The 26,713-nt window shown below is 49.5% G+C and overlaps 4 protein-coding genes and 3 pseudogenes across 4 annotated transcripts; all 7 read left to right on the top strand.

Annotated features, from left to right (window-relative positions):
- The first annotated feature begins 3,522 nt into the window (after positions 1-3,522).
- Positions 3,523-4,315, top strand: LOC119191888 (annotated as a pseudogene).
- Positions 4,316-5,306: 991 nt separating this feature from the next.
- On the top strand, positions 5,307-7,144 carry LOC115454466 (histone H1B). Its single transcript, XM_037445744.1, is given in 2 exon segments — positions 5,307-6,654; positions 6,656-7,144. Coding segments are annotated over 2 exon segments (1,032 nt in total). The 5' UTR covers positions 5,307-6,111.
- A 504-nt stretch (positions 7,145-7,648) lies between these two features.
- On the top strand, positions 7,649-9,006 carry LOC119191886 (annotated as a pseudogene).
- Positions 9,007-9,102: 96 nt separating this feature from the next.
- Positions 9,103-15,662, top strand: LOC119191887 (histone H2B-like). The gene is given in 3 exon segments (XM_037445743.1): positions 9,103-9,304; positions 15,074-15,236; positions 15,239-15,662. Coding segments are annotated over 2 exon segments (372 nt in total). The 5' UTR covers positions 9,103-9,304; positions 15,074-15,161; the 3' UTR covers positions 15,536-15,662.
- Positions 15,663-16,299: 637 nt separating this feature from the next.
- LOC119191885 (histone H3-like) lies at positions 16,300-17,246 on the top strand. Its single transcript, XM_037445742.1, has one exon. It carries the CDS (start codon positions 16,569-16,571, stop codon positions 17,025-17,027), a length of 459 nt encoding a protein of 152 aa, XP_037301639.1. The 5' UTR covers positions 16,300-16,568; the 3' UTR covers positions 17,028-17,246.
- Positions 17,247-23,412: 6,166 nt separating this feature from the next.
- LOC119191889 lies at positions 23,413-23,971 on the top strand (annotated as a pseudogene).
- A 1,769-nt stretch (positions 23,972-25,740) lies between these two features.
- On the top strand, positions 25,741-26,382 carry LOC119191890 (histone H1-like). Its single transcript, XM_037445745.1, is given in 2 exon segments — positions 25,741-26,039; positions 26,042-26,382. Coding segments are annotated over 2 exon segments (489 nt in total). The 5' UTR covers positions 25,741-25,891.
- Positions 26,383-26,713: the final 331 nt, after the last annotated feature.

Consider the following 26,713-nt stretch of genomic DNA (forward strand, 5'->3'; position numbering starts at 1 on the left):
AGACACTCCCGCACCCCCAGCCTCGACTAGGACCACCCCGCCCAAATCGGCCCCGCGAAAACCCCAAACCCGAAACCTGCCCCCGCAGGCAACGGAAATTCCCCAATACCAGTGCCGAATGCAAACATGTACTCGGCCGATATAATGAACATGGTCCGAGCCATAACCAAATCTCCGGTCGACTACTTCTCTCTAGTAGCCGAACGCGTCCATAAGCTCAGAGTACTGGGCCACCCTGACCAAACTCTTCTCGACGAAATCGCCGATCTATATCACCAACATCGTCAGTACTTGGTGAGCATCATCTTTGGAGCAACATCATAAATGGCTCCCAACGCAGTTTCTCCCCAATCCCGAATTAAGCCCCGCTCCCTCAGAGTGGGGTACTACAACGCCAACAGCATTGACGGTCAACGCACCGAACTGGCACACTTCGCCAGCAATAACGAATTAGACGTTTTCCTCATCCAGGAAACGTTTCTCAAACCCACAGGCGTAACCCCAACCTCCCCAACTACGGTCTAATTCGCAACGACCGTACTAGTGGCCCTCAAGGTGGCACACTCATTTATTACAAAAGTCCCTCCACTGCATCCCACTTGATCCCCGTGGATTTGAGCAACATTGAGGTTTCGGCCTGCAGGCTAGCAATGACGGGACACATCCCAATCACCATCCTCTCAGCTTACCTTTCCCCACTAAGGAGCTTCTCTCCACAGACATTAAACATCTCCTAGACATGGGGGAATCCGTCCTTCTGGCGGGTGACCTCAACGCCAAGAGCACCCTCTGGCACTGCAATTCGACCAACCCGAAAGGCAGAGCACTGGAGTATTCTGGAGTGCTCTGAATTTGATATAATAGCCCCAACCGAACCCACCCATTATAGTCACCTTAACGACAACCACAGACCCGACATACTCGACATAGCGCTTGTAAAGAACGTAAGCCTCCGCCTGCGTTCTGTGCAGGTGCTACAAGAAGTTGACCTCCGACCACAGACCTGTGATCATGGATTTCGTTCCCCAATTAGGCCCCAACGACACAGGTCCTAACGCCCCGATGAGGATGGAAACGGACTGGCGCCTCCTGGGCGCCAAGCTCGCGTCCACCACATCCAGTGATCTCTCCGCGATCCCAGCCAATATTGTCACCCCCGAGGGAGACCCCAGGGCGGCGGTCCGCTCCCTCACCAATCACCTACAACACGTCGTGAGCGAAAGCTCAAGGGAGGTGCCAGTGACTGTACCCAGCTACTGCCACATCCCTGACGACGTACGGTGTGAGTGAGGAAGCGGAACGCAGCCTTAAAGCTTCCTGCGCAACCGATCCCAGCCCGGATCGGCGGCGTCTGGCGCGTTTCCTCCAAAGGGGAGGCCAAACGCCGCATAAAAGGGGGCCGTCGATGCGAGCTGGGAAAACCACCTCAGTGACATAAAGCCGACCCACATGGCCTTCTGGCAACTATGCCGCTCCTTCAGAAGGGGCGATGTAGTCTCCATGCCTCCGCTCGACCGTCCAAATCAACGCCCGGCGTTCGATGACGACGAAAAGCGGAACTACTTGCCGACAGCCTGGAATCTCAGTGTTCGCTCGACACAGTCCCGGTAAATCCTGCCCAACTCATTAGGGTTAACGAGCTAGTCGAAAGTAGGAACTCTATCCCACCGCCGACACCAAACTCGCGACCAACATTCGCCAACACCGACCCGGACGTCGACGCGCCGCCCGACCCCTCGCCCCGGGGCGGATAGAAGAAGGCGTCTCACTGATCAAGGCACTCAAAATACGAAAAGCCCCCGGAAAATAGAATCCCCACCCGAGTTCTCAAAATGCTCCCTGAGCATTTGATCCAAATACTCACTGCCATCTTTGATGCCGCCTTTCGCAACTGCCTGTTTCCACAAGAGTGGAAGGAGGCAGTAGTGATGGCATCCACAAACCCGGCAAGCCCCCAAAGACCCTGCTTCCTACCGACCCATCAGTCTCCTTAGCACTGTGGGAAAGGTATACGAGCGCATTGTGCTCGATCGACTTCGCCTAGTGGCCCACCAACAACACCTGATTCCCGAGGAGCAATTCGGCTTCCGCACTAGGCATAGTTGCCTCCACCAAATACTCCGCATCACGGAGCACATTCATGATAAAGCCAGACACGGCTTCCCCACCGCTGCCCTCTTCTTCGATGTAGAAAGCATTCGACAAGGTGTGGCACAACGGCTTGCTTTTCAAGCTGTACAAACACAATGTGCCCACACAGCTCGTGCACATCATTCGAGACTTCTCTTGTCGAACCGCGGTTTCCGCTACCGCGTGGAAGGAACTCTTTCTTCCCGCCGCACCATAACAGCGGGGTCCCCAAGGATCCGCGCTATCCCCCTTCCTCTTCTCGCTGTACACCAGCGACATACCGAAGCCCAAAAAAGTCCACCTGGCTCTTTTCGCGGACGACACCGCAATCTACACTTCCGGTAGAGACCCCTCACAGGTGATACGCACCTTGCAGGCCGCCGCCGACGAACTCGGCGCGTGGTTCAGCTGGTGGCGTATCACCATAAACCCCATAAAAGCCAGGCCATATTCTTCAATGTGGGCAAACGCCCCATTGAACCCCCCACCCCAGTCAAGATGGCTTCTCAGCCCATCCCATGGACTGATAAAGCCAAATACCTAGGAGTGATCCTTGACAGGAAACTGACCTTCATCCCACACGTAAATGCGGTACGTGCGCGAGCCGCATTCGCGTTAGGCCAGCTCCATTGGCTCGTTAACAGAAAAAGTAAACTGTCCATCCGTAATAAGATTAGGATCTTCACCACGTGTGTTAGGCCGATAATGACTTACGCTTCGCCCGCATTCGCCCACATTCTGCCCGGCCGAATTAAGCGACTGCAAGTTGTTCAAAATAAATTTCTCCGTCATATACTCGGTGCCCCATGGTACGTTCGCAACCGCAACCTCCATGTGGACACCGACATGCCGACCATCAGGCACTTCATTCAGATGAACAGCAGGCGCTATTTCGACCGAGCAGCCAACCACCCAAACCCGCTAATCCGCTTAGCATCCATTTACACTCCATTCGATCGAGCGAAATGGAGACGCCCGCGCTCTGTCCTGAACGACCCAGACGACGCGATCACATTGGCCATCAAACGTAAGCACGAGTTATTGAAACTCACACACGATACAAGACCGCGCTTCCGTCCTCGCCGTCGAGGACCTCGCCGCGCCCCCGCCCTCCCGACCCTGTCAATATCAACCCGAGTGTTGATGCAAACTCTGACGTCCCCGCGGACGTCACGAGCTAGGATACAAAAATCATTCCCTAATCGATGATGTCTCTGTCCTCTCCCAACGACCGCCCTGAGCCGAGGTCCGTACCCCACTCGGGGTGCCCTCAGCGTGGTCGTTTAAATTAAACGGGCTGGAGCGCCTAAAGCGTTCACCCGGAAGACCGGTGTAGCTGAATAAGCCGACTCGCGTCAGGCTATCAGCGGTAGCCATACAAAAAAAAAAAAAAAAAAAAAAATTCGAACGGAACATATTTCGTGCGGACTGTCTGCCGAACGGATCTAACACAACGTAACATAATCGAATCAAACTAAACCAAAACAACAACAATGACCGGTCGCGGCAAGGGAGGCAAAGGTCTTGGAAAGGAGGAGCGAAACGTCACAGGAAAGTTCTTCGTGACAACATCCAGGGTATCACGAAGCCTGCCATTCGCCGTTTGGCACGCAGAGGTGGAGTGAAGCGTATCTCCGGTTTGATATACGAAGAAACTCGCGGTGTGCTTAAAGTGTTCCTCGAGAACGTAATTCGTGACGCCGTCACGTACACAGAGCACGCCAAAAGGAAAACTGTCACCGCTATGGACGTCGTGTACGCTCTGAAACGACAGGGACGCACGCTCTACGGTTTCGGCGGTTAAGTCTCTCATGATGAATGCGTAAATCGTCCGTCCGTCCGTCAGCCCGTTCGTTTCGTTCGTTCGATCGTACGTCGTCAGTCACTTGAGCGTGAGCGAATCTCGCATTGTACGCGAAAATTGAACATGCGAATACCTATTGTAAGATCATAATCAATAAATACAACGACACAAATATTATATAATGCGTACAATGTGAAGGCCGCGCACAAAAAATAAAATAAAAACAACAACGACGACAACAACGGCGGCGGCGGCGGCGGCGACGACGACGACGACGACGACGACGACGACGACGACGAGGAGAACTAGGACGACGTTCTGCGCGCCATGTGACGACTGTAACACACCGAACTGACAAAAGGCCCTTTTCAGGGCCGCAAATTGTTCATTATAATTACATAATATAATCATATTATGTGTGTACCTAAGTTTCTAATCGATAAAATAATGAATTCTACTTCTTGTATTACTTCAAATATTAATACGTAGGTTGGTAATTTTAATGATAATTATTGATCATGTACTTCCAGCCGACTTGACGATATGTGTATATTCTTCGTGTGTGAGACACCCCCCCCCCCCCCCCCCTCTCCCCGAACGCTACGAGAAGGAAATGCATGACTTATGATACTTATGTTTCGCGTTGTATGTCGAAATTGAGCGAAAACAGAGTGAATAATAAAAAAATAAATAAACCTAAAACTAACAATTGAATAAAGACATTATTCATTATCACGCAAGTTATAATAGTAACTGATTTAGTTAGTTCTATTTTAAATAATATAAATAGATAGGTAAGCGATACGATAACTTCTACTATTTGTTCTTAATAATAATGACTGACTGACTTACTGACTCGACTAGTTCGCTTTATTATTATTAAGTAACCAAGTACCTATGTACCCAGGGGTAGGTACGCACCTACAGTGTGCACTGTACACTTAGTTAATGTACTCGTATGTGTATTTATTGTACGTATTGAACTAAACATAATAATATTGCGTTAGGTATATTATATATTATTACATTATAATATTATATAAAAATTGTAAATTATTAACGATACTCTGATCTGAATGTGTACTTATTTATGTATGTATGTATGATGTATGTGCGTTCGTGAGTGTTAGTGGTTCTCTAAAATTTATACTTAACGCACAGACACACAGACAGGCACAGACAGGCAGACAAATTATTTAAACATTCAATAATTCCGTCCATCATTGCTAAACAACGTAGGCCACCCCGATAGCCAGCCAGCCAGCCAGAGAGACAGCAAGCCGACCGACGCCACTAACTAATTAAATTATATTATATTATTATTATTCAATTATCAAAATCACACACACATTTTTTTTTTTCTTTTTGCTTCCACGCACTTCGCCTCGCGCCCGACTGCCCGACTGATGCTGCGCTCGCTGCTGATGCTGCTGCTGCTGCTCGTGGTGCCGCTGACGTGTGTGTGCGCGTTTGTGTGTGTTTTACCACCCTCTCATTTGTGTGTCGTTTTAATGTTAGGAAATGTTGATGAGCAATTATTATTGTTTCAATTATATAACGTTATACATTTAGCCATTTATTTGAATAACAATCAGCACTCCATTGTTTCGTATTTTAGAGATATATAACTTTTAAACATGACTACACGTGAACACGTTACCGAGTGGCGAAAATAAACAACTTTACTCAGATAACGGACGATCATATCGTGTATATATGTTTTGAGATAAATAAATCAGTTCATGGGGAATGAGGGCGCATAAACGTTTAATTGATGAATATATGAAAACAATGTTAAAATTCAATTTAAACAGACTGATGTTAGTGAAAAGTTCCAACTGTTCGTACGTGAAATCGTCTCGCGCCGCAAAGGCTCTCCTTACGGTATAGCCGCGTGTCAGCTAATGAAAATTTCTACCAACCTAGTGGCGACATCTGACGTCGTGTGAACTCTTTTTGTATTGTATTTAAAAACAATTGCAGCATTTTAATATAATAATAATACTACTTACTACTACATACTTGTACTACTACTATTAATATTATTGTAAAAATAATAATAATATTATTACTACTATAATAATTATTATTATTATTATCATCGTTGTGGTGGAGTGTATGTTGCGCGCGTATTGTTGTGCATAATTTGAGAAAAACAACCAAAAAAAGAAAAAAATATGGCAGACACAGCTGTTGCAACCGAAGCCCCAGCACCGGCAACCCCGGCAAAGAAACCTACCGCGAAGGCGGCCGCTGCAGGCGCTGCCGCAAAGAAGCCCAAAGCTAAACCTACACATCCGAAGACATCAGAAATGGTGAACAATGCTATAAAAGAGCTGAAGGAACGAAGCGGATCATCGTTGCAGGCAATCAAGAAATACATCGCCGTCCAGTACAAAGTGGACGCTGAAAAATTGGCACCTTTCATTAGAAGATATTTGAAGAGCGCCGTCGAATCGGGCACACTTATACAAACAAAAGGCAAGGGCGCTTCTGGATCTTTCAAACTTGAATCAAAATCTGCAGCGTCGAAAAATCAAAAATCAGCCGGCGGTGTCGGCGGCGGCAGCGGTGGCAGCGGTGGCAGCGGCGCAGGCGGTGGACCTGGAAGAAAAGCCGGATCGAAGGGCAACACTGCGAGCGGCGCTGCCGCGTCGGCCGGTGGTAAATCTAAGAAGGCGACAGCGGCGGCAGCAGGCAGCAGATCTAAAAGCCGCGGCCGCTGCTGCCGCTGCAGGTGGTGGGGCGAACGCGTCGTCATCGTCCGCAACGTCGCCGGCTAAATCGAAATCTTCATCTTCCTCGGCCGCCGCCGCCGCCGCGACGAGAGACAAGAAAGCCGCAGCTGCCAAAAAGAAGCCGGCGACCGCAGCGAAGAAAGCTGCAGCACAGGGTAAGGCCAAAAGCGCAGCCGCACCGAAGGCCAAGAAATCCGCCAAACCGCCAACCAAGAAACCTAAAGCTCCTAAGCCCAAGAAGGCGGCCGCCTCAGCCTCTGCAGGCAAGGCCTCCAAGCCGGCCGCCAAGAAAGCTTCAGCCGCCAAAAGTGAACGCGATATGCTCACAATGCACCTGCGTAAATTGCCATTGCCGTTGTCGTCGTCGCGTTCAAGTCACATTAATAACAACATCATCAACATCAACAAGTACAAATATGATTATTATTATTGTGACGGAACGCGAGGAGGCGCGCGCGTGTGCGATCCATGACGCACAAACATATACACATACAACAGCCCTTTTCAGGGCTAACAAATATTTCAAATCCAATCTACGCACTTATTTATTATTATATAATATAATAAGTGTGAATTTTAACATTAAGTTTCTTAAGTTCGACAAGATGACGAAGTCTTTACATGCATACATACATACACATACATAATATGTATATGTATTATTATAATGTAATATACCTGACTGCATATCTACCTATCTATCTACCTACTCATTTTTTTTTTTTTTTTTTATTTTATTTATTGATTCGTTCAATTTGGTGGGACGTAAGAATTCCATTTTTACGATGAATTCATACAATATACATACATATAGACATTGACATACAAATCGCACGAGTGGCCGAATTATATTATAATATTTTGGATTTTACTGAATAGCTATATATTATATAAGAAAAAAAAAAATATGTGAGGGAAAATACTTAATATAATCGCACCTAATATAATATATTATTATATTACAATATTATATTGTGTGTTGTATTGTGTGTACGTCATATTGTAAAATTCGAAGTTTCGTTTAGTTTTGTGGCCGTCACGGCATGACCGACAGCCGCGCGGCTTATTGGCTCGCCGCGCAAGCGGCGAACGATCGTGATTGGTCTATTTTAACGCGCTCGATCTCGCTCCCACCACTATTACGCGTAGTAAGTGCAGAATATAAACACCGGGGGACGCGTTATTTTTTAACTATATCACTTTATTCGAGAGCGCATCGTAACGTATCGTATCGTATAGCAGTGTAATATAACATAATATTATATAGCACGTACATTTGCGTTCTATATTCTTTTCTTTTTTTGTTTTTGATTTAAAAACAACAACACTACATCATGTCTGGACGTGGTAAAGGCGGCAAAGTCAAGGGGAAGGTCAAGTCTCGTTCTAACCGTGCCGGACTGCAATTCCCCGTGGGACGTATACATAGACTGTTGCGTAATGGAAATTACGCGGAACGCGTTGGCGCCGGTGCACCTGTTTATCTAGCCGCCGTTATGGGAGCACCTAGCCGCTGAAGTTCTAGAGTTGGCAGGAAACGCCGCTAGGGACAACAAGAAAACCAGAATCATACCTAGACATCTTCAATTGGCGATAAGAAACGACGAGGAGTTAAACAAACTTCTCTCCGGTGTGACCATCGCACAGGGCGGCGTGTTGCCGAACATTCAAGCGGTGCTGTTGCCCAAAAAGACCGAGAAGAAGGCTTAATTAATTAGTTAGTAATTAATTATACCTTTATAAAATACCTAAAACTGTAACACCGACGCTGCGTGGGCACGCGTTGCACGTCGCAAACCATGAGCGAGCGAGTGAGCGCGCGCGCGCATACATAAAAAAAATTTAATAAATAAAGCGCGTGCGTGAGTTGTTAGGTAAATGGACAAAACAAAAGGCCCTTTTCAGGGCCGCAATATGATTCTTACTATCTACTATATACTCATTACTTACTTATACAATTGTATACGTAATGAGTGAGTAACAAATAATGTTTCGTTTCGACAATGAACGTTTAATTCTACAATATTATTAGTATTTGTTCACCTCTAATATACACTAGAATTGAGATTATGACACGATAAATAATATTTACCTTATCACTGACTCAATAATTAACCAACCAATCTACCTACCTACCTACCTACCTATCAATACTCGCCCAAACTCAGGGCGAGTTCGCAATGAACATATTCATGTATTATTAATTAATACACAGTAGTATTTGATGGTCGACATAATACTATTATGATGTTTGTGCTAAAAAAAATCATCCAAAATCGTCCGAAAATAGAACTGAGTTTAAGTATTAACTAAAAAAAAAAAAAAAAAAAAAAACACAAAAGAAAATGTCTACTTTTACTATCTATCTACCCCACATACATAATGTTATTTATACGATAGTAGGTTATGTTAAAATAAAGCAAAAAAAAAAAACAAAATACAAAACCAAATGAATACAATTATTATTATTATTATTATTACTTACGTACTTACTCCCGCCGCATCACCGTGCCGTCGCGCAGCGCATTTTCCTCTGACGCACTCTGCTGTGATTGGCCGTTGGATGGACGTGAACGTGGCTCACCCGTTGAACGTTCTGCGCGCGAAAGTATTATATTTTTTAATACCAAAAATTTTATCGCGCACACATTCCGCTCTGAGCATCCGCTTCGAACGGTCACTTTGGTTTTACCGAGTACCTGCTCGGTATGCCATTGTTCTATTCCGAGAATTCTACTCGGAACGACCGCAGCGTTCTCGCTGCCGCCAAGGACGACGGTAACAATAGGGGCATTGTCCCTTTTTGCTACCTGAGTCCGCTTACTGGGTCCGGCCGCGTCCTTTTCAGGACAGGGTCTCACCCGAATTTCTGTTTCTACGGCAATTTTGCCCCTTCAGGGCTAGCTCGGTGGTAAACCTAACGGTGCTAACAAGCCGAGCTAGCGGTGACCCGGCCCGCGCTGCGCCCCCTCAGGGCTAAAGCGAAGCCGGACGGTGCGGATAAGGAAGCTGTGGAGACACACCACAGTTTCCCCCGCATATCTCCTTCCCGACCCTACCTTTCCTTACATTCCATCCCGTGTAACGGTTGAGCGTGCGGACCCCTAAAAAGGCCCAATATCGTTTACGTTGCACGGATTGTTAGGAACCCTTTGCACATTAAGATTGGCAAAGGGGTACCAGCTTAGGGCACACCTAATTATAAGTACATCCCCCCTCGCCTATACCCGGCGGGGAGGGTCAACACACGCACACAACCCCGGGCACACCCACCCGGGGACGTAAAATCACGCGTCTTCTTGTCTTTTTCGCGTCGCATTCCGCGCCGAACCAAATGTGATAGCCGCCTGGTTCTTGTGTGTTCTTCCCAGGCGGAACGCATCGGGTCCCGAACACACTCGCGGCCCCCAACAAACCCATTATCCCGCTAGTATCCAGTGGTTTGGCATCGACCGTATAATGGCCGACTCCAGACCAATGGAGACTGACCAAGGCACTGAAAAGGAGGCACTCAACTCAAAAAAAGAGATGATGCGCTCCTTTTTGGTACTACTAAAAACGGACGACGAGTTCCGCGGCGCCGTCCTTTCCATCCTGAGCTCCGCGGGGGTGCCGATCGCTTCGGGGCCGGCCGAGCCCTCGGTCGCACCGAGTGCACCCGAGGGCGCGTCCGGCGCCGTCGCGCCCGCCGCCCCCATGGACTCAGACCCGGGCTCGCCCCAACTCCAATACGCGGCGTCGAAGCGCCCTGTCTCGTCCTCCTCCGACCCCACGCAGTCGGAAGTCGCGTTGTCGGACCCCGACGACGACGGCTTCACGACGGTGAGGCACGGTAGGAGGAAGAAGCAGAAGAGCTCCGACGCCTCTGCGCCTTCCGCGCCCCCCGCGCCCTCTGCGCCCGCGCAGTCTCGAAACCCGCGCCTTCAGCGCGTCCCGCGGCCTCTAAGCCCGCCAATTCGGCGGCGTCGGCAACGTCGTCGCCACCCAAGGGGCCTAAAAAACCCCCGCGTGTGAACCTGCAACTCCCTGCAGGTATCGCAATCAATGACTTTTTCGATGAGTTGGGTCGCCAACACATCGCCATCACCACGAACAGCTGGAACGGAGCTCAACAGCTGTTGTCCCTACAGCCCGCTTCGATCGCGGACCACAGGTCAATGACCACTTATTTTGATAGGATGAAGTATCACTACTTCACCTACGCGCTCCCGGACGAGCGCCGGTATAGATACGTTATTCGCGGCATCCCGCTGCAAATGTCGACCGATGAGGTCAAACAAGGCCTACAGGCAAAGGGCATCACCGCCCTAGAAGTGCACCGCATGCACAGCCAATCACGCGTGACGAAACCAGGCATCCAATTCGACATGGTGCTGGTAGTACTCAAAACCCCCGACGATGTTAGGGCTCTCTATGAGATCCGCGACATCTCAGGGCTCGGTGGCTTCACCATCGAGTCCCCTCACAAGAAAGGCAACGTAGGGCAGTGTCACAACTGCCAAAAGTACGGCCACAATTCACGTGGTTGCAGGCTCCCCGCTAGGTGCGTAAAGTGCCTCGGTGAGCACGGCACGCCAGAGTGCCCGCGACCCAAGGACCGCACCCTGTGCACGGAGCCGCCTTCGTGCACAAACTGCAGGCAGTCTGGCCACCCGGCCAACTACCGTGGGTGCCCCCGGGCACCCAAAAAATCCTACAGTAAGGCTTTCCAAGCCAAGCAGGCCCTTAAGGCGCAAAAGGCCCCTCAGGCCGAAAAATTCATTTTGGCCCCTGCCCCGGTGAGTAATCCGTGGTTTCCCACCACGGTACCCACCGCCACGCGTTCCCAGGCCCAGGGCGGAGTTTCTCCCGGAGTCTCTCCCGCCCCCCCGGCCAAAACATCTGCGACCTCCGCCCCAGCTGGTCGTCCCTCAGCCCCTCCGGCTCCCAAAGCCGCCCCTCGCAAGGCGGCCCAGTCCACTTCCGACCCGAAAGTGGCGGCGACGTACTCGGCGCCGATCGACTCCTTCGCGATCTGCTCACCAGAGATCCTCTCCCTCTATGGGCAATTAGATAGCGTCCTCGCCCGCATCAGGGCAGTAGGGCACCCCGATGATGTTCTCTGTACCGAGGTCATCCAAATCCAGCGTAGGATCATCTCGCTGACGATGAAAACAATTTTCGCTCCGTAATGGCTTCACCTAACGGAAATCCCTCATCGCGGTCCAAACCCCGCTCCCTCAGAGTGGGTTTTTTCAACCTAAATGGTATTAAAGGCCAACGGGCCGAACTCCTACATTTTGTCCGCGATCATAATCTTGACGTTCTCCTCCTCCAGGAAACGTTTCTCAAACCCGCTCATCGAAGCCCCAACCTCGCGCACTTCAACCTGGTGCGTAACGATCGTACCAGTGGCCCTCTCGGTGGCACTCTCATTTATTATAGGAGGTCCCTGCATTGCATACCTCTCGATCCCCCCGATAACCTAAGGAACATTGAGGTCTCAGTCTGTAGGCTTTCGATGACAGGACATCCGGCGATCACTCTGATCTCGGCCTACCTCTCACCCACTAAGGAGCTTCACTCCAATGATATCCGTACCCTACTCAGCATGGGGGAGTCCGTCCTTCTGGCGGGCGACCTCAACGCCAAGAACACTCTCTGGGGCTGCAACTCGACTAACAGTCGGGGTACAGTCCTCGAGAGTTGTCTTGAAGATATAGACATGTGCATCTTGGCTCCTTCTGAGCCAACTCACTATCCCGACCAAGACGATTCTTATAGACCCGACATTCTCGACATAGCGCTTGTAAGGAACGTATGCCTCCGCGTGCGTTCCCTGCAGGTGGTACAAGAGTTAAATTCAGATCATAGACCTGTGCTCATTGAGTTAGTTCCCCAAACCGACCCCCCAGGCACAGGTCCTAACGCCTCTAACGGTCCGATGACGGTGAAAACGAATTGGCGCCTCCTAGGCACCAAGCTCGCAGACACCTCATCCCCTGATCTCGACGCGATTCCGAGCAACATTGTTTCTCGTGAGGAAACGACCGGTGCGATTCGCTCCTTCACCGACCACCTGCAACACGCCCTCAGCGAAAGCTCCGAGAGGGTGCCAGCGGCCATTCACGACCACTGGCGCCTTCCCGAAGACGTGCGGGAGGTGGTGAGGGAGGCGAAACGCGGCACTCAAAGCCTGCGCGACTCGACCCGTCCCGGAACGACGACGTCTTGCGCGTTTCCTCCAACGCGAGGCCAAACGTCGCATACAAGGCGCCGTCGATTCGGGATGGGAGAGACGTTTGTCGGAAATCAAACCGACCCATACGGCCTTTTGGCAACTGGTTCGTTCCTTCAAGAGAAAGGATGTAGTCTCCATGCCTCCGCTCGATCGCCCGAATCAACGCCCGGCGTTTGATGACGACGAGAAAGCGGAGCTCTTGGCCTCCAGCCTGGAGTCTCAATGTTCCCTGACCGATACGCCCGTAGAAAACGACATCGTCGTTGCGGTGGACACTTACGTCGAAAGTAGGAACGCGACCCTCCGCCTCTACCTACCCCGCGTCCGTTAAACATAAATCAAATCGTTGCCGTCGGCCCGGATGTCGACTCGCCGCCGCTCGATCCCCTCGCTCCGGTGACGACCGAAGAAGTCATCATTCTGATCAAGGCACTCAAAAGACGTAAAGCCCCCGGGGCTGACGGAATCCCGAACAGGTTATTAAAAATGCTACCGGAGCATTTAGTCAAAATATTAGCTGCAATCTTCAACGCAGCCTTTCAGAACTGCATATTTCCTGAGGCCTGGAAAGAAGCAGTAGTCATAGGCATCCACAAGCCGGGAAAACCCGCATCTTCACCGACCTCTTATAGGCCGATTAGTTTACTCAGTTCGTTAGGGAAACTTTATGAACGGATCGTCCTCGACCGTCTTAAAATAGTAGCCCATCTCCACAATCTGCTCCCTCCGGAACAGTTTGGTTTCCGAAGTAGGCACAATTGCGTGCATCAGGTCCTCCGCATCACGGAGCATGTATACACTAAGCGTAGGTACGACCGTCCTACCGGCGCGATATTTTTCGATGTTGAAAAGCATTCGACAAAGTGTGGCACAACGGCTTACTTTTTAAGCTGTACACTCTCAATGTGCCCACACAGCTCGTGCACATCATACGAGACTTTTGTCGAATCGCGGATTCAAATATCGAGTGGAGGGAACCCTATCTTCCCGACACACCATCTCTGCCGGAGTCCCGCAAGGCTCCGCTCTCTCTCCTTTTCTATTCTCGCTTTACACAAGCGATATTCCATCCTTCGAAGACGCCCATCTGGCGCTTTTCGCTGACGATACAGCAATCTATGCTTCACATAGAAACCCCGACAAGTTGGTGCACATTTTGCAATCCGCAGCCGATCTATTCGGTGCGTGGTGTCGCAGATGGCGCATCACCATAAATCCCGCTAAAAGTCAGGCTATAGTTTTCACTCGGCATACCAGAGTACAAGCGCCTCTCGCTTCTATAGTCATGTCAGGACAGGCCATTCCTTGGACTAGGAAGGTCAAGTATTTAGGCGTGCTACTTGATCAGAAGCTGACCTTCGTCCCACATGTCAATGCGGTACGCGCGCGAGCCGCACTCGCGATGAGCCAGCTGCACTGGCTCATAAACAAAAATAGCAAATTGTCCACCCGCAACAAAATTCGGATCTTTACCTCGTGTATTAGGCCGATAATGACATACGCGTCGCCCGCGTTCGCGCACATACCGCCTGCTCGTCTTCAGCGTATGCAGGTTTTACAAAATCAATTCTTAAGACGTGCACTCGGTGCCCCGTGGTACGTTCGCAATCGCAACCTCCACGTGGACACCGATATGCCGACCATCAGGCATTTCATGCACATGTCCAGCAGACGCTATTTCGATCGGGCGGTCAATCATCCGAACCCGCTCATTAGGTCCGTGTCCATATACACTCCTTTCGACCGCGCGAAATGGAGGCGTCCACGTTCTGTCCTTACAGATCCAGAGGACGATATAACTCTGGCCATCCGCCGAAAGCACGAGCACTTAAAGCTCCTACACTCCACACGACCGCAGTTCCGTCCTCGCCGCCGAGGACCTCGCCGCGTTCCCCGTCCTCCCGACCCTTCGATTAGTTCCGCCGGCCCGCGCGCCGGCGAAGACGATTAGGTAGACTGTGTAGGTCGCTCCGTGCACCTCGCGTAAACCCCTAATCGCTGATGTCCCCAAACATCATCTCTCAGTGACCGTCCTGAGCCGAGGCCGTGACCCTTTAGAGGGTCGCCCTCAGCATGGTCACTTAATTTAAGGGTTCGAGTGCCTAAAGCATTCACCCGAAAGTCCGGTGTGTTTGTAAAAGCCGGCCCTGCCAGGCTAACAAACGTAGAGTCAATCCAAAAATTTTATCGCGCATTCACATTGCGATTGAGGTATATCGCGGTCGTTACTGCATTCAATTAAATCAACTTCATTTAACAAAAACACAATATGCCACCCAAGACCAGCGGCAAGGCTGCCAAGAAATCTGGCAAGGCGCAGAAGAACATCTCTAAGACTGACAAGAAAAGAAGAAGCACAAGAGGAAGGAGAGTTACGCAATTTACATTTACAAAGTGCTCAAGCAGGTCCATCCTGACACCGGAATATCCAGCAAGGCGATGTCGATAATGAACTCGTTTGTGAATGACATTTTCGAACGCATCGCTGCGGAAGCATCTCGTCTGGCGCATTACAACAAGCGCTCCACCATCACATCCAGGGAGGTGCAAACATCTGTACGTCTCCTTCTGCCAGGCGAGCTGGCAAAGCACGCAGTCAGTGAGGGTACCAAAGCTGTCACCAAGTACACCAGTTCAAAGTGAGAGCTACTAGCTAGATAGTAATGTAAAATCGGTGGTGTGTGTGTGTATGTACGTAAACGCACGCATGCACGCAACCCGAACATACATACAACTTATGTCATCCAAAAGGCCCTTTTCAGGGCCACAATATATTTCATGAAATCACAGTTCAAACGCTCGCACGCGCACGCACGCACGCACGAAGATTAAGTTAAGTTATTATTATAATTTAATTTGATCCGATGTTGTGTGCGTACGATGTGTGATGTTTTTGTGAGTGTGTGTGTAATGTGTATTGTTGTTTCTTTAAGGCATCTCGTCACAAAAAAAAAATAAATAAAAAAAAAATAATAATATAAATATAATAATTTATAATAAGTAATAAAATAATACAAAATTCATTGTAATAATTCTCAACTGCTCTCAAGTGCTGAATAATAGTAGGTGAACCCTAGAGAGCACGTGGAGTTTTAAAATAAAATTTAATATGTGAGTAATAGGTACATATATACCTGCATGAAATAAATATTAAAATATAGTTGTAATACACTACCTACCTACCATTTTAATAAATTAAATAACACTATTTTGGACCACGTAACATAATATATTATACAAAAATAAATAAACAAATAATATCACCTACACACAAGCATGAATAATAATAATAATTATATATAGAAGATTAAAAATTAAAAGAAGAAAATATAAAATAAAAAATAATAATGCATTGACTACGAATTATGTATGTCCATTCATTATTTTCATAACATTATTATTATTATTATTATTTTATATTATATTAATTAATCTAAATATAAGATCTAAAGAGAGAAAAAAAAAATAAAAAATTATATAGTCTAAAGAAAAGGACGGAAGATGAACGATTACAGGCCACTGCGGCGTTTTGGTATAAAAAGGCGCGCGCGAATGGTATGGTTTTACATTCTTAATCAAACCTCTGCGCGTGACGGTCGATCGCTTTGTGAGTTCGTTCGTTCGTTCGTTCGTTGTTTATTTATTTGTTTGTTTGGTTGGTTGGTTGATCAACACAATGGCGCGTACTAAGCAAACAGCTAGAAAATCAACCGGTGGCAAAGCGCCACGTAAGCAGCTGGCGACCAAGGCCGCCAGGAAGAGTGCTCCCGCAACAGGCGGAGTGAAGAAACCTCACCGTTACAGGCCCGGCACTGTCGCTCTCCGTGAGATCCGTCGTTACCAGAAAAGTACGGAACTTCTGATTCGCAAATTACCGTTCCAGCGTTTGGTTCGTGAGATAGCGCAAGATTTCAAAACCGATCTGCGTTTCCAAAGTTCCGCCGTCATGGCGCTGCAGGAGGCCAGCGAAGCTTACCTGGTCGGTCTTTTCGAAGACACGAACCTTTGCGCCATTCACGCCAAGCGTGTTACCATCATGCCAAAGGATATACAGTTGGCGCGCAGAATCAGAGGGAGAGAGCTTAAACGCCGCCGTTCGCTCTTGCAACCAACGTCGTCGTCGTCATCGTTGTAGAATAATAATAATAATAATAACAATAAATATTATTCAACACGACGGGTGTTTAAAATAATGTGCGCGCGTGCATCGCAGCTCGCTCCTCGCATATTATTAGAAACACATAATATCGCGAAACATTTATATTATTATATTTACAAATGAAGGCGAAATTGACGCACGCGTGATTCGCGCATCATGACTTTTAATCATTAAAAGGCCCTTTTCAGGGCCGCATATATTTCAAAATATAATTACAATTTGTTTCTTACATCGTCTACGAAACGAGACTCGGCAAGTAAACGACAGACTAAGTATATATTACCTTTATGGCATATTATATTCATAATAATATTACCGTACTCAACACTAAACACATAGATTTGTGTATATTGTTAATAAAATATTAATAATATTAACGCAACAAATTTAGGTTAGTTACCTTCTTAACTTTATAAAGAAAATAACATAATTACTGGTAATAATTATAATATCGATGAATCGATGAATTTTTTTATATTTATAAAAATATATTTATTTATTTATTTTTTCTTTTAAAGAGAAGAAATTGAAGAGACTGCAAATTGCATCAACTCGGTAGCGGTAGGGGTTTTAGGATAACTTGCGGTGTCATTATTATATTGCCATCGTTTTCGCTGTCTCCGTGGGTTATTATAGCACCGTCGCGTTCCGCCTATCACAGCCGCGTGAGTAAGTTAGTATACCCCCCCCCCCCCCCAACCATTCTCCTCGCGCGCTTCCTCCCCTCCCCAACCCGCGCCGTCGTTTTCGTCGTACGTGGCAGTATAAAAACGGGCGCATGGAGTTCGAACGGAAGGAACACACACAACACGACAGATTCGACATCGCGCTCTCGAGCAGGACGGTCGCACCTACGTGACGCACACGACAGCCAACCCCGATTGGTAAGACCCGCAGCCCCCGCGCTGCAGACAGGGTTAACCGATAATCAACGGAACAATTGTTCCGTTGTAAATCGAAACCCACCTACGGGCCGAACCGCGTCCTTCTCAGGACAGGGCTCCGCCCCATTTACTGTTTCCGACAATTTAGGCCCCTTCAGGGTTAGCTCGGTGGTTTAACCTATCGGTGAGAACAAGCCGAGCTAGCGGTGACCCGGCCCGCGCTGCGCCCCTTCAGGGCTTAAGCGAAGCCGGACGGGTGCGGACCAGGAAACTGTGGAGACACACCACAGGGTCCCCCGCATATCGCCCTCCAAACCCTTCCCATCCCCGCAACATCCATCCCGTGTAACGGTTAGGCGTGAGGTCTCCGGACCGTTAACGTTTACGTTACACGGCTTGCTAGAGACCCGTCGCACATTGAGATTGGCGAAGGGACTACAAGCTTAGGGCTCACTATAGACGCACACCCCCTCGCCTATCCCCGGCGAGGGAGGGCTACACACGCACTCCCCCCGGACACCCCCATCCGGGGGACGTAATTCAAATTTAACAACCCCGCGACTTCCGCGTCGGTACCGCGCAAACGACTGCGAACGCCACCTGGTTTCTTGCGAGTTCTTTCCCAGGCGGAACGCACGCTCACGAACTCGCTCGCGCCCCAAAAATAATCTACGTGGGCACGGTCCCAGCCGGCGATATGGCTGGCACCGAGCCCATGGTATGCCCCCAGGAGACGCTCAACGACGTCCTACTCACCATCCCGGAATACCCCCAACTCTGGGGGATATTCGCGGAATTACTTAAGAAGGCCGCGCAGACTCCCGCCGTGCCACTAACCATTCCCCCCCTCCTCCCCCGCCAAATGGCGACCCCCGACACCCCTCCCCCTCCCCCGCCGGTTACTACCGAACTTCCCCCCGCGACTAGCGCACCGGTGGCCCCGCCCACCCCGGCCAAACGCCCCGTCTCCTCCCCCGCTTCCTCCTCCTGCGAATCGCAGTGTGAGGCCTCGGCGTCGGAAATCGACGACGACGGCTTCACAACTGTGAGGCGCAACAAGAGGAAGAAGAAGAAGGCTGTCCCCTGCGACACCGCCTCGCCCATGGAGGCTGACCACCCCCCCCCCCCTCACCCACCGCCCCAGCCGCTGGCTCTCGCCCGGATACGCCCGACGCATCCACCCCCGCTTCACAAGCGCAACCCTCCGGGAGGTCCAAGAAACCTCCCCGACTTTACCTTCAGCTCCCCAAAGAGCTCACCATCAAAGCCATCTTCAGGCTTATCACCGGCGCTGGCATACAACTGTCCCACAATGAGTGGATCACGTCCAAACAACTTCTGGCGCTCCAAAGCGCCACTATCAATGACCACCGCGCCCTTACAAAGTTCCTGGATGACAGGAACTATTATTATTACACCTTCTCCCGCCCCGATGAACGTCGCTTCCGCTACGTTATCAGAGGCATCCCCAACAAATGTCCTCGCAAGAGGTCAAAGAAGGCCTAGCCGAAAAGGGCATTCAAGCCCTCGAGGTGCACCGCATGCACCGCCCCTCCCGCCCCAATGCCCCCGGCATTCAATACGAGATGGTTCTCGCCATTCTCGCTACCGCCGATGACGTCAAGCGTATCTACGAGATACGCGACATTTCAGGCCTCAGTGGCTTTAAAATAGAGACCCCTCACAACAAAGGGGAAGTAGGGCAGTGTCATAACTGCCAGAAATACGGGCACTCCTCGCGTAACTGCAGACTCCCAGCCCGCTGTGTCAAGTGCCTCGGTGAACATGGCACAGTAGATTGCCCCCGTCCCAAGGACAGAACATTGTGCACGGAGCCGCCTTCGTGCACCAACTGCCGCAACTCCGGCCACCCGGCGAACTACCGCGGGTGTTCCCACGCCCCCAAAAAGAGGCCTACCCGATCCCCCAGATCGGCTGCGCCTCAAAGCACCCGCCCCACTCACCCCCCCCCAGGGAGGAGTTCAGGCTCGCCCCCGCCCCTGTGCGCAACCCTTGGTTCCCAACCAAGAAGGCCACCACCCCAGGCGGAGACACTCCCGCCCCCCCAGCCTCGACTAGGACCACCCCCCCCAAATCGGCCCCCGCGAAAACCCCAAACCCGAAACCTGCCCCCCCGCAGGCCACGGAAATTCCCCCCAAACCCGTGCCGAATGCAAACATGTACTCGGCCGATATAATGAACATGGTCCGAGCCATAACCAAATCTCCGGTCGACTACGTCTCTCAAGGAGCCGAACGCGTCCATAACCTCAGAGTACTGGGCCACCCTGACCAAACTCTTCTCGACGAAATCGCCGATCTATATCACCAACATCGTCAGTACTTGGTGAGCATCATCTTTGGAGCAACATCATAAATGGCTCCCAACGCAGTTTCTCCCCAATCCCGAATTAAGCCCCGCTCCCTCAGAGTGGGGTACTACAACGCCAACAGCATTGACGGTCAACGCACCGAACTGGCACACTTCGCCAGCAATAACGAATTAGACGTTTTCCTCATCCAGGAAACGTTTCTCAAACCCACAGGCGTAACCCCAACCTCCCCAACTACGGTCTAATTCGCAACGACCGTACTAGTGGCCCTCAAGGTGGCACACTCATTTATTACAAAAGTCCCTCCACTGCATCCCACTTGATCCCCCCGTGGATTTGAGCAACATTGAGGTTTCGGCCTGCAGGCTAGCAATGACGGGACACATCCCAATCACCATCCTCTCAGCTTACCTTTCCCCACTAAGGAGCTTCTCTCCACAGACATTAAACATCTCCTACAAATTGGGGAATCCGTCCTTCTGGCGGGTGACCTCAACGCCAAGAGCACCCTCTGGCACTGCAATTCGACCAACCCGAAAGGCAGAGCACTGGAGAGTATTCTGGAGTGCTCTGAATTTGATATAATAGCCCCAACCGAACCCACCCATTATAGTCACCTTAACGACAACCACAGACCCGACATACTCGACATAGCGCTTGTAAAGAACGTAAGCCTCCGCCTGCGTTCTGTGCAGGTGCTACAAGAGTTGACCTCCGACCACAGACCTGTGATCATGGATTTCGTTCCCCAATTAGGCCCCAACGACACAGGTCCTAACGCCCCGATGAGGATGGAAACGGACTGGCGCCTCCTGGGCGCCAAGCTCGCGTCCACCACATCCAGTGATCTCTCCGCGATCCCAGCCAATATTGTCACCCCCGAGGAGACTAGGGCGGCGGTCCGCTCCCTCACCAATCACCTACAACACGTCGTGAGCGAAAGCTCAAGGGAGGTGCCAGTGACTGTACCCAGCTACTGCCACATCCCTGACGACGTACGGTGTGAGGTGAGGAAGCGGAACGCAGCCTTAGAGCTTGCGCAACCGATCCCAGCCCGGATCGGCGGCGTCTGGCGCGTTTCCTCCAAAGGGAGGCCAAACGCCGCATAAAAGGGGCCGTCGATGCGAGCTGGGAAAACCACCTCAGTGACATAAAGCCGACCCACATGGCCTTCTGGCAACTATGCCGCTCCTTCAGAAGGGGCGATGTAGTCTCCATGCCTCCGCTCGACCGTCCAAATCAACGCCCGGCGTTCGATGACGACGAAAAGCGGAACTACTTGCCGACAGCCTGGAATCTCAGTGTTCGCTCGACACAGTCCCGGTAAATCCTGCCCAACTCATTAGGGTTAACGAGCTAGTCGAAAGTAGGAACTCTATCCCACCGCCGACACCAAACTCGCGACCAACATTCGCCAACACCGACCCGGACGTCGACGCGCCGCCCGACCCCTCGCCCCGGTGCGGACAGAAGAAGTCGTCTCACTGATCAAGGCACTCAAAATACGAAAAGCCCCCCGGAGGGGACAGAATCCCCACCCGACTTCTCAAAATGCTCCCTGAGCATTTGATCCAAATACTCACTGCCATCTTTGATGCCGCCTTTCGCAACTGCCTGTTTCCACAAGAGTGGAAGGAGGCAGTAGTGATGGCATCCACAAACCCGGCAAGCCCCCAAAGACCCTGCTTCCTACCGACCCATCAGTCTCCTTAGCACTGTGGGAAGGTATACGAGCGCATTGTGCTCGATCGACTTCGCCTAGTGGCCCACCAACAACACCTGATTCCCGAGGAGCAATTCGGCTTCCGCACTAGGCATAGTTGCCTCCACCAAATACTCCGCATCACGGAGCACATTCATGATAAAGCCAGACACGGCTTCCCCACCGCTGCCCTCTTCTTCGATGTAGAGAAAGCATTCGACAAGGTGTGGCACAACGGCTTGCTTTTCAAGCTGTACAAACACAATGTGCCCACACAGCTCGTGCACATCATTCGAGACTTCCTGTCGAACCGCGGTTTCCGCTACCCCTCACAGGTGATACGCACCTTGCAGGCCGCCGCCGACGAACTCGGCGCGTGGTTCAGCTGGTGGCGTATCACCATAAACCCCATAAAAAGCCAGGCCATATTCTTCAATGTGGGCAAACGCCCCATTGAACCCCCCACCCAAGTCAAGATGGCTTCTCAGCCCATCCCATGGACTGATAAAGCCAAATACCTAGGAGTGATCCTTGACAGGAAACTGACCTTCATCCCACACGTAAATGCGGTACGTGCGCGAGCCGCATTCGCGTTAGGCCAGCTCCATTGGCTCGTTAACAGAAAAAGTAAACTGTCCATCCGTAATAAGATTAGGATCTTCACCACGTGTGTTAGGCCGATAATGACTTACGCTTCGCCCGCATTCGCCCACATTCTGCCCGGCCGAATTAAGCGACTGCAAGTTGTTCAAAATAAATTTCTCCGTCATATACTCGGTGCCCCATGGTACGTTCGCAACCGCAACCTCCATGTGGACACCGACATGCCGACCATCAGGCACTTCATTCAGATGAACAGCAGGCGCTATTTCGACCGAGCAGCCAACCACCCAAACCCGCTAATCCGCTTAGCATCCATTTACACTCCATTCGATCGAGCGAAATGGAGACGCCCGCGCTCTGTCCTGAACGACCCAGACGACGCGATCACATTGGCCATTAAACGTAAGCACGAGTTATTGAAACTCACACACGATACAAGACCGCGCTTCCGTCCTCGCCGTCGAGGACCTCGCCGCGCCCCCGCCCTCCCGACCCTGTCAATATCAACCCGAGTGTTGATGCAAACTCTGACGTCCCCGCGGACGTCACGAGCTAGGATACAAAAATCATTCCCTAATCGATGATGTCTCTGTCCTCTCCCAACGACCGCCCTGAGCCGAGGTCCGTACCCCACTCGGGGTGCCCTCAGCGTGGTCGTTTAAATTAAACGGGCTGGAGCGCCTAAAGCGTTCACCCGGAAGACCGGTGTAGCTGAATAAGCCGACTCGCGTCAGGCTATCAGCGGTAGCCATACAAAATTAATTTGGAACGGAACATATTTGGTGCGGAGTGTGTGCCGAACGGATCTAACACAACGTAACATAATCGAATCAAACTAAACCAAAACAACAACAATGACCGGTCGCGGCAAGGGAGGCAAAGGTCTTGGAAAGGAGGAGCGAAACGTCACAGGAAAGTTCTTCGTGACAACATCCAGGGTATCACGAAGCCTGCCATTCGCCGTTTGGCACGCAGAGGTGGAGTGAAGCGTATCTCCGGTTTGATATACGAAGAAACTCGCGGTGTGCTTAAAGTGTTCCTCGAGAACGTAATTCGTGACGCCGTCACGTACACAGAGCACGCCAAAAGGAAAACTGTCACCGCTATGGACGTCGTGTACGCTCTGAAACGACAGGGACGCACGCTCTACGGTTTCGGCGGTTAAGTCTCTCATGATGAATGCGTAAATCGTCCGTCCGTCCGTCAGCCCGTTCGTTTCGTTCGTTCGATCGTACGTCGTCAGTCACTTGAGCGTGAGCGAATCTCGCATTGTACGCGAAAATTGAACATGCGAATACCTATTGTAAGATCATAATCAATAAATACAACGACACAAATATTATATAATGCGTACAATGTGAAGGCCGCGCACAAAAAATAAAATAAAAACAACAACGACGACAACAACGGCGGCGGCGGCGGCGGCGACGACGACGACGACGACGACGACGACGACGACGACGAGGAGAACTAGGACGACGTTCTGCGCGCCATGTGACGACTGTAACACACCGAACGACAAAAAGGCCCTTTTCAGGGCCGCAAATTGTTCATTATAATTACATAATATAATCATATTATGTGTGTACCTAAGTTTCTAATCGATAAAATAATGAATTCTACTTCTTGTATTACTTCAAATATTAATACGTAGGTTGGTAATTTTAATGATAATTATTGATCATGTACTTCCAGCCGACTTGACGATATGTGTATATTCTTCGTGTGTGAGACACCCCCTCTCCCCGAACGCTACGAGAAGGAAATGCATGACTTATGATACTTATGTTTCGCGTTGTATGTCGAAATTGAGCGAAAACAGAGTGAATAAAAAAAATAAATAAACCTAAAACTAACAATTGAATAAAGACATTATTCATTATCACGCAAGTTATAATAGTAACTGATTTAGTTAGTTCTATTTTAAATAATATAAATAGATAGGTAAGCGATACGATAACTTCTACTATTTGTTCTTAATAATAATGACTGACTGACTTACTGACTCGACTAGTTCGCTTTATTATTATTAAGTAACCAAGTACCTATGTACCCAGGGGTAGGTACGCACCTACAGTGTGCACTGTACACTTAGTTAATGTACTCGTATGTGTATTTATTGTACGTATTGAACTAAACATAATAATATTGCGTTAGGTATATTATATATTATTACATTATAATATTATATAAAAATTGTAAATTATTAACGATACTCTGATCTGAATGTGTACTTATTTATGTATGTATGTATGATGTATGTGCGTTCGTGAGTGTTAGTGGTTCTCTAAAATTTATACTTAACGCACAGACACACAGACAGGCACAGACAGGCAGACAAATTATTTAAACATTCAATAATTCCGTCCATCATTGCTAAACAACGTAGGCCACCCCGATAGCCAGCCAGCCAGCCAGAGAGACAGCAAGCCGACCGACGCCACTAACTAATTAAATTATATTATATTATTATTATTCAATTATCAAAATCACACACACATTTTTTTTTCTTTTTGCTTCCACGCACTTCGCCTCGCGCCCGACTGCCCGACTGATGCTGCGCTCGCTGCTGATGCTGCTGCTGCTGCTCGTGGTGCCGCTGACGTGTGTGTGCGCGTTTGTGTGTGTTTTACCACCCTCTCATTTGTGTGTCGTTTTAATGTTAGGAAATGTTGATGAGCAATTATTATTGTTTCAATTATATAACGTTATACATTTAGCCATTTATTTGAATAACAATCAGCACTCCATTGTTTCGTATTTTAGAGATATATAACTTTTAAACATGACTACACGTGAACACGTTACCGAGTGGCGAAAATAAACAACTTTACTCAGATAACGGACGATCATATCGTGTATATATGTTTTGAGATAAATAAATCAGTTCATGGGGAATGAGGGCGCATAAACGTTTAATTGATGAATATATGAAAACAATGTTAAAATTCAATTTAAACAGACTGATGTTCGTGAAAAGTTCCAACTGTTCGTACGTGAAATCGTCTCGCGCCGCAAAGGCTCTCCTTACGGTATAGCCGCGTGTCAGCTAATGAAAATTTCTACCAACCTAGTGGCGACATCTGACGTCGTGTGAACTCTTTTGTATTGTATTTAAAAACAATTGCAGCATTTTAATATAATAATAATACTACTTACTACTACATACTTGTACTACTACTATTAATATTATTGTAAAAATAATAATAATATTATTACTACTATAATAATTATTATTATTATCATCGTTGTGGTGGAGTGTATGTTGCGCGCGTATTGTTGTGCATAATTTGAGAAAAACAACCAAAAAGAAAAAATATGGCAGACACAGCTGTTGCAACCGAAGCCCCAGCACCGGCAACCCCGGCAAAGAAACCTACCGCGAAGGCGGCCGCTGCAGGCGCTGCCGCAAAGAAGCCCAAAGCTAAACCTACACATCCGAAGACATCAGAAATGGTGAACAATGCTATAAAGAGCTGAAGGAACGAAGCGGATCATCGTTGCAGGCAATCAAGAAATACATCGCCGTCCAGTACAAAGTGGACGCTGAAAAATTGGCACCTTTCATTAGAAGATATTTGAAGAGCGCCGTCGAATCGGGCACACTTATACAAACAAAAGGCAAGGGCGCTTCTGGATCTTTCAAACTTGAATCAAAATCTGCAGCGTCGAAAAATCAAAAATCAGCCGGCGGTGTCGGCGGCGGCAGCGGTGGCAGCGGTAGCAGCGGCGCAGGCGGTGGACCTGGAAGAAAAGCCGGATCGAAGGGCAACACTGCGAGCGGCGCGCTGCGCGTCGGCCGGTGGTAAATCTAAGAAGGCGACAGCGGCGGCGGCGAGCAGCAGATCTAAAAGCCGCGGCGCTGCTGCCGCTGCAGGTGGTGGGGCGAACGCGTCGTCATCGTCCGCAACGTCGCCGGCTAAATCGAAATCTTCATCTTCCTCGGCCGCCGCCGCCGCCGCGAGAGACAAGAAAGCCGCAGCTGCCAAAAGAAGCCGGCGACCGCAGCGAAAAAAGCTGCAGCACAGGGTAAGGCCAAAGCGCAGCCGCACCGAAGGCCAAGAAATCCGCCAAACCGCCAACCAAGAAACCTAAAGCTCCTAAGCCCAAGAAGGCGGCCGCCTCGGCCTCTGCGAGAAA

This window comes from Manduca sexta, unplaced genomic scaffold, assembly GCF_014839805.1.
Source record: "Manduca sexta isolate Smith_Timp_Sample1 unplaced genomic scaffold, JHU_Msex_v1.0 HiC_scaffold_2064, whole genome shotgun sequence".
Lineage (NCBI taxonomy): Eukaryota > Metazoa > Arthropoda > Insecta > Lepidoptera > Sphingidae > Manduca > Manduca sexta.

Coding starts and splice junctions, on each gene's coding strand:
- LOC119191885 (XM_037445742.1), top strand. CDS start 16,569: ATGGCGCGTACTAAGCAAACAGCTAGAAAATCAACCGGTGGCAAAGCG.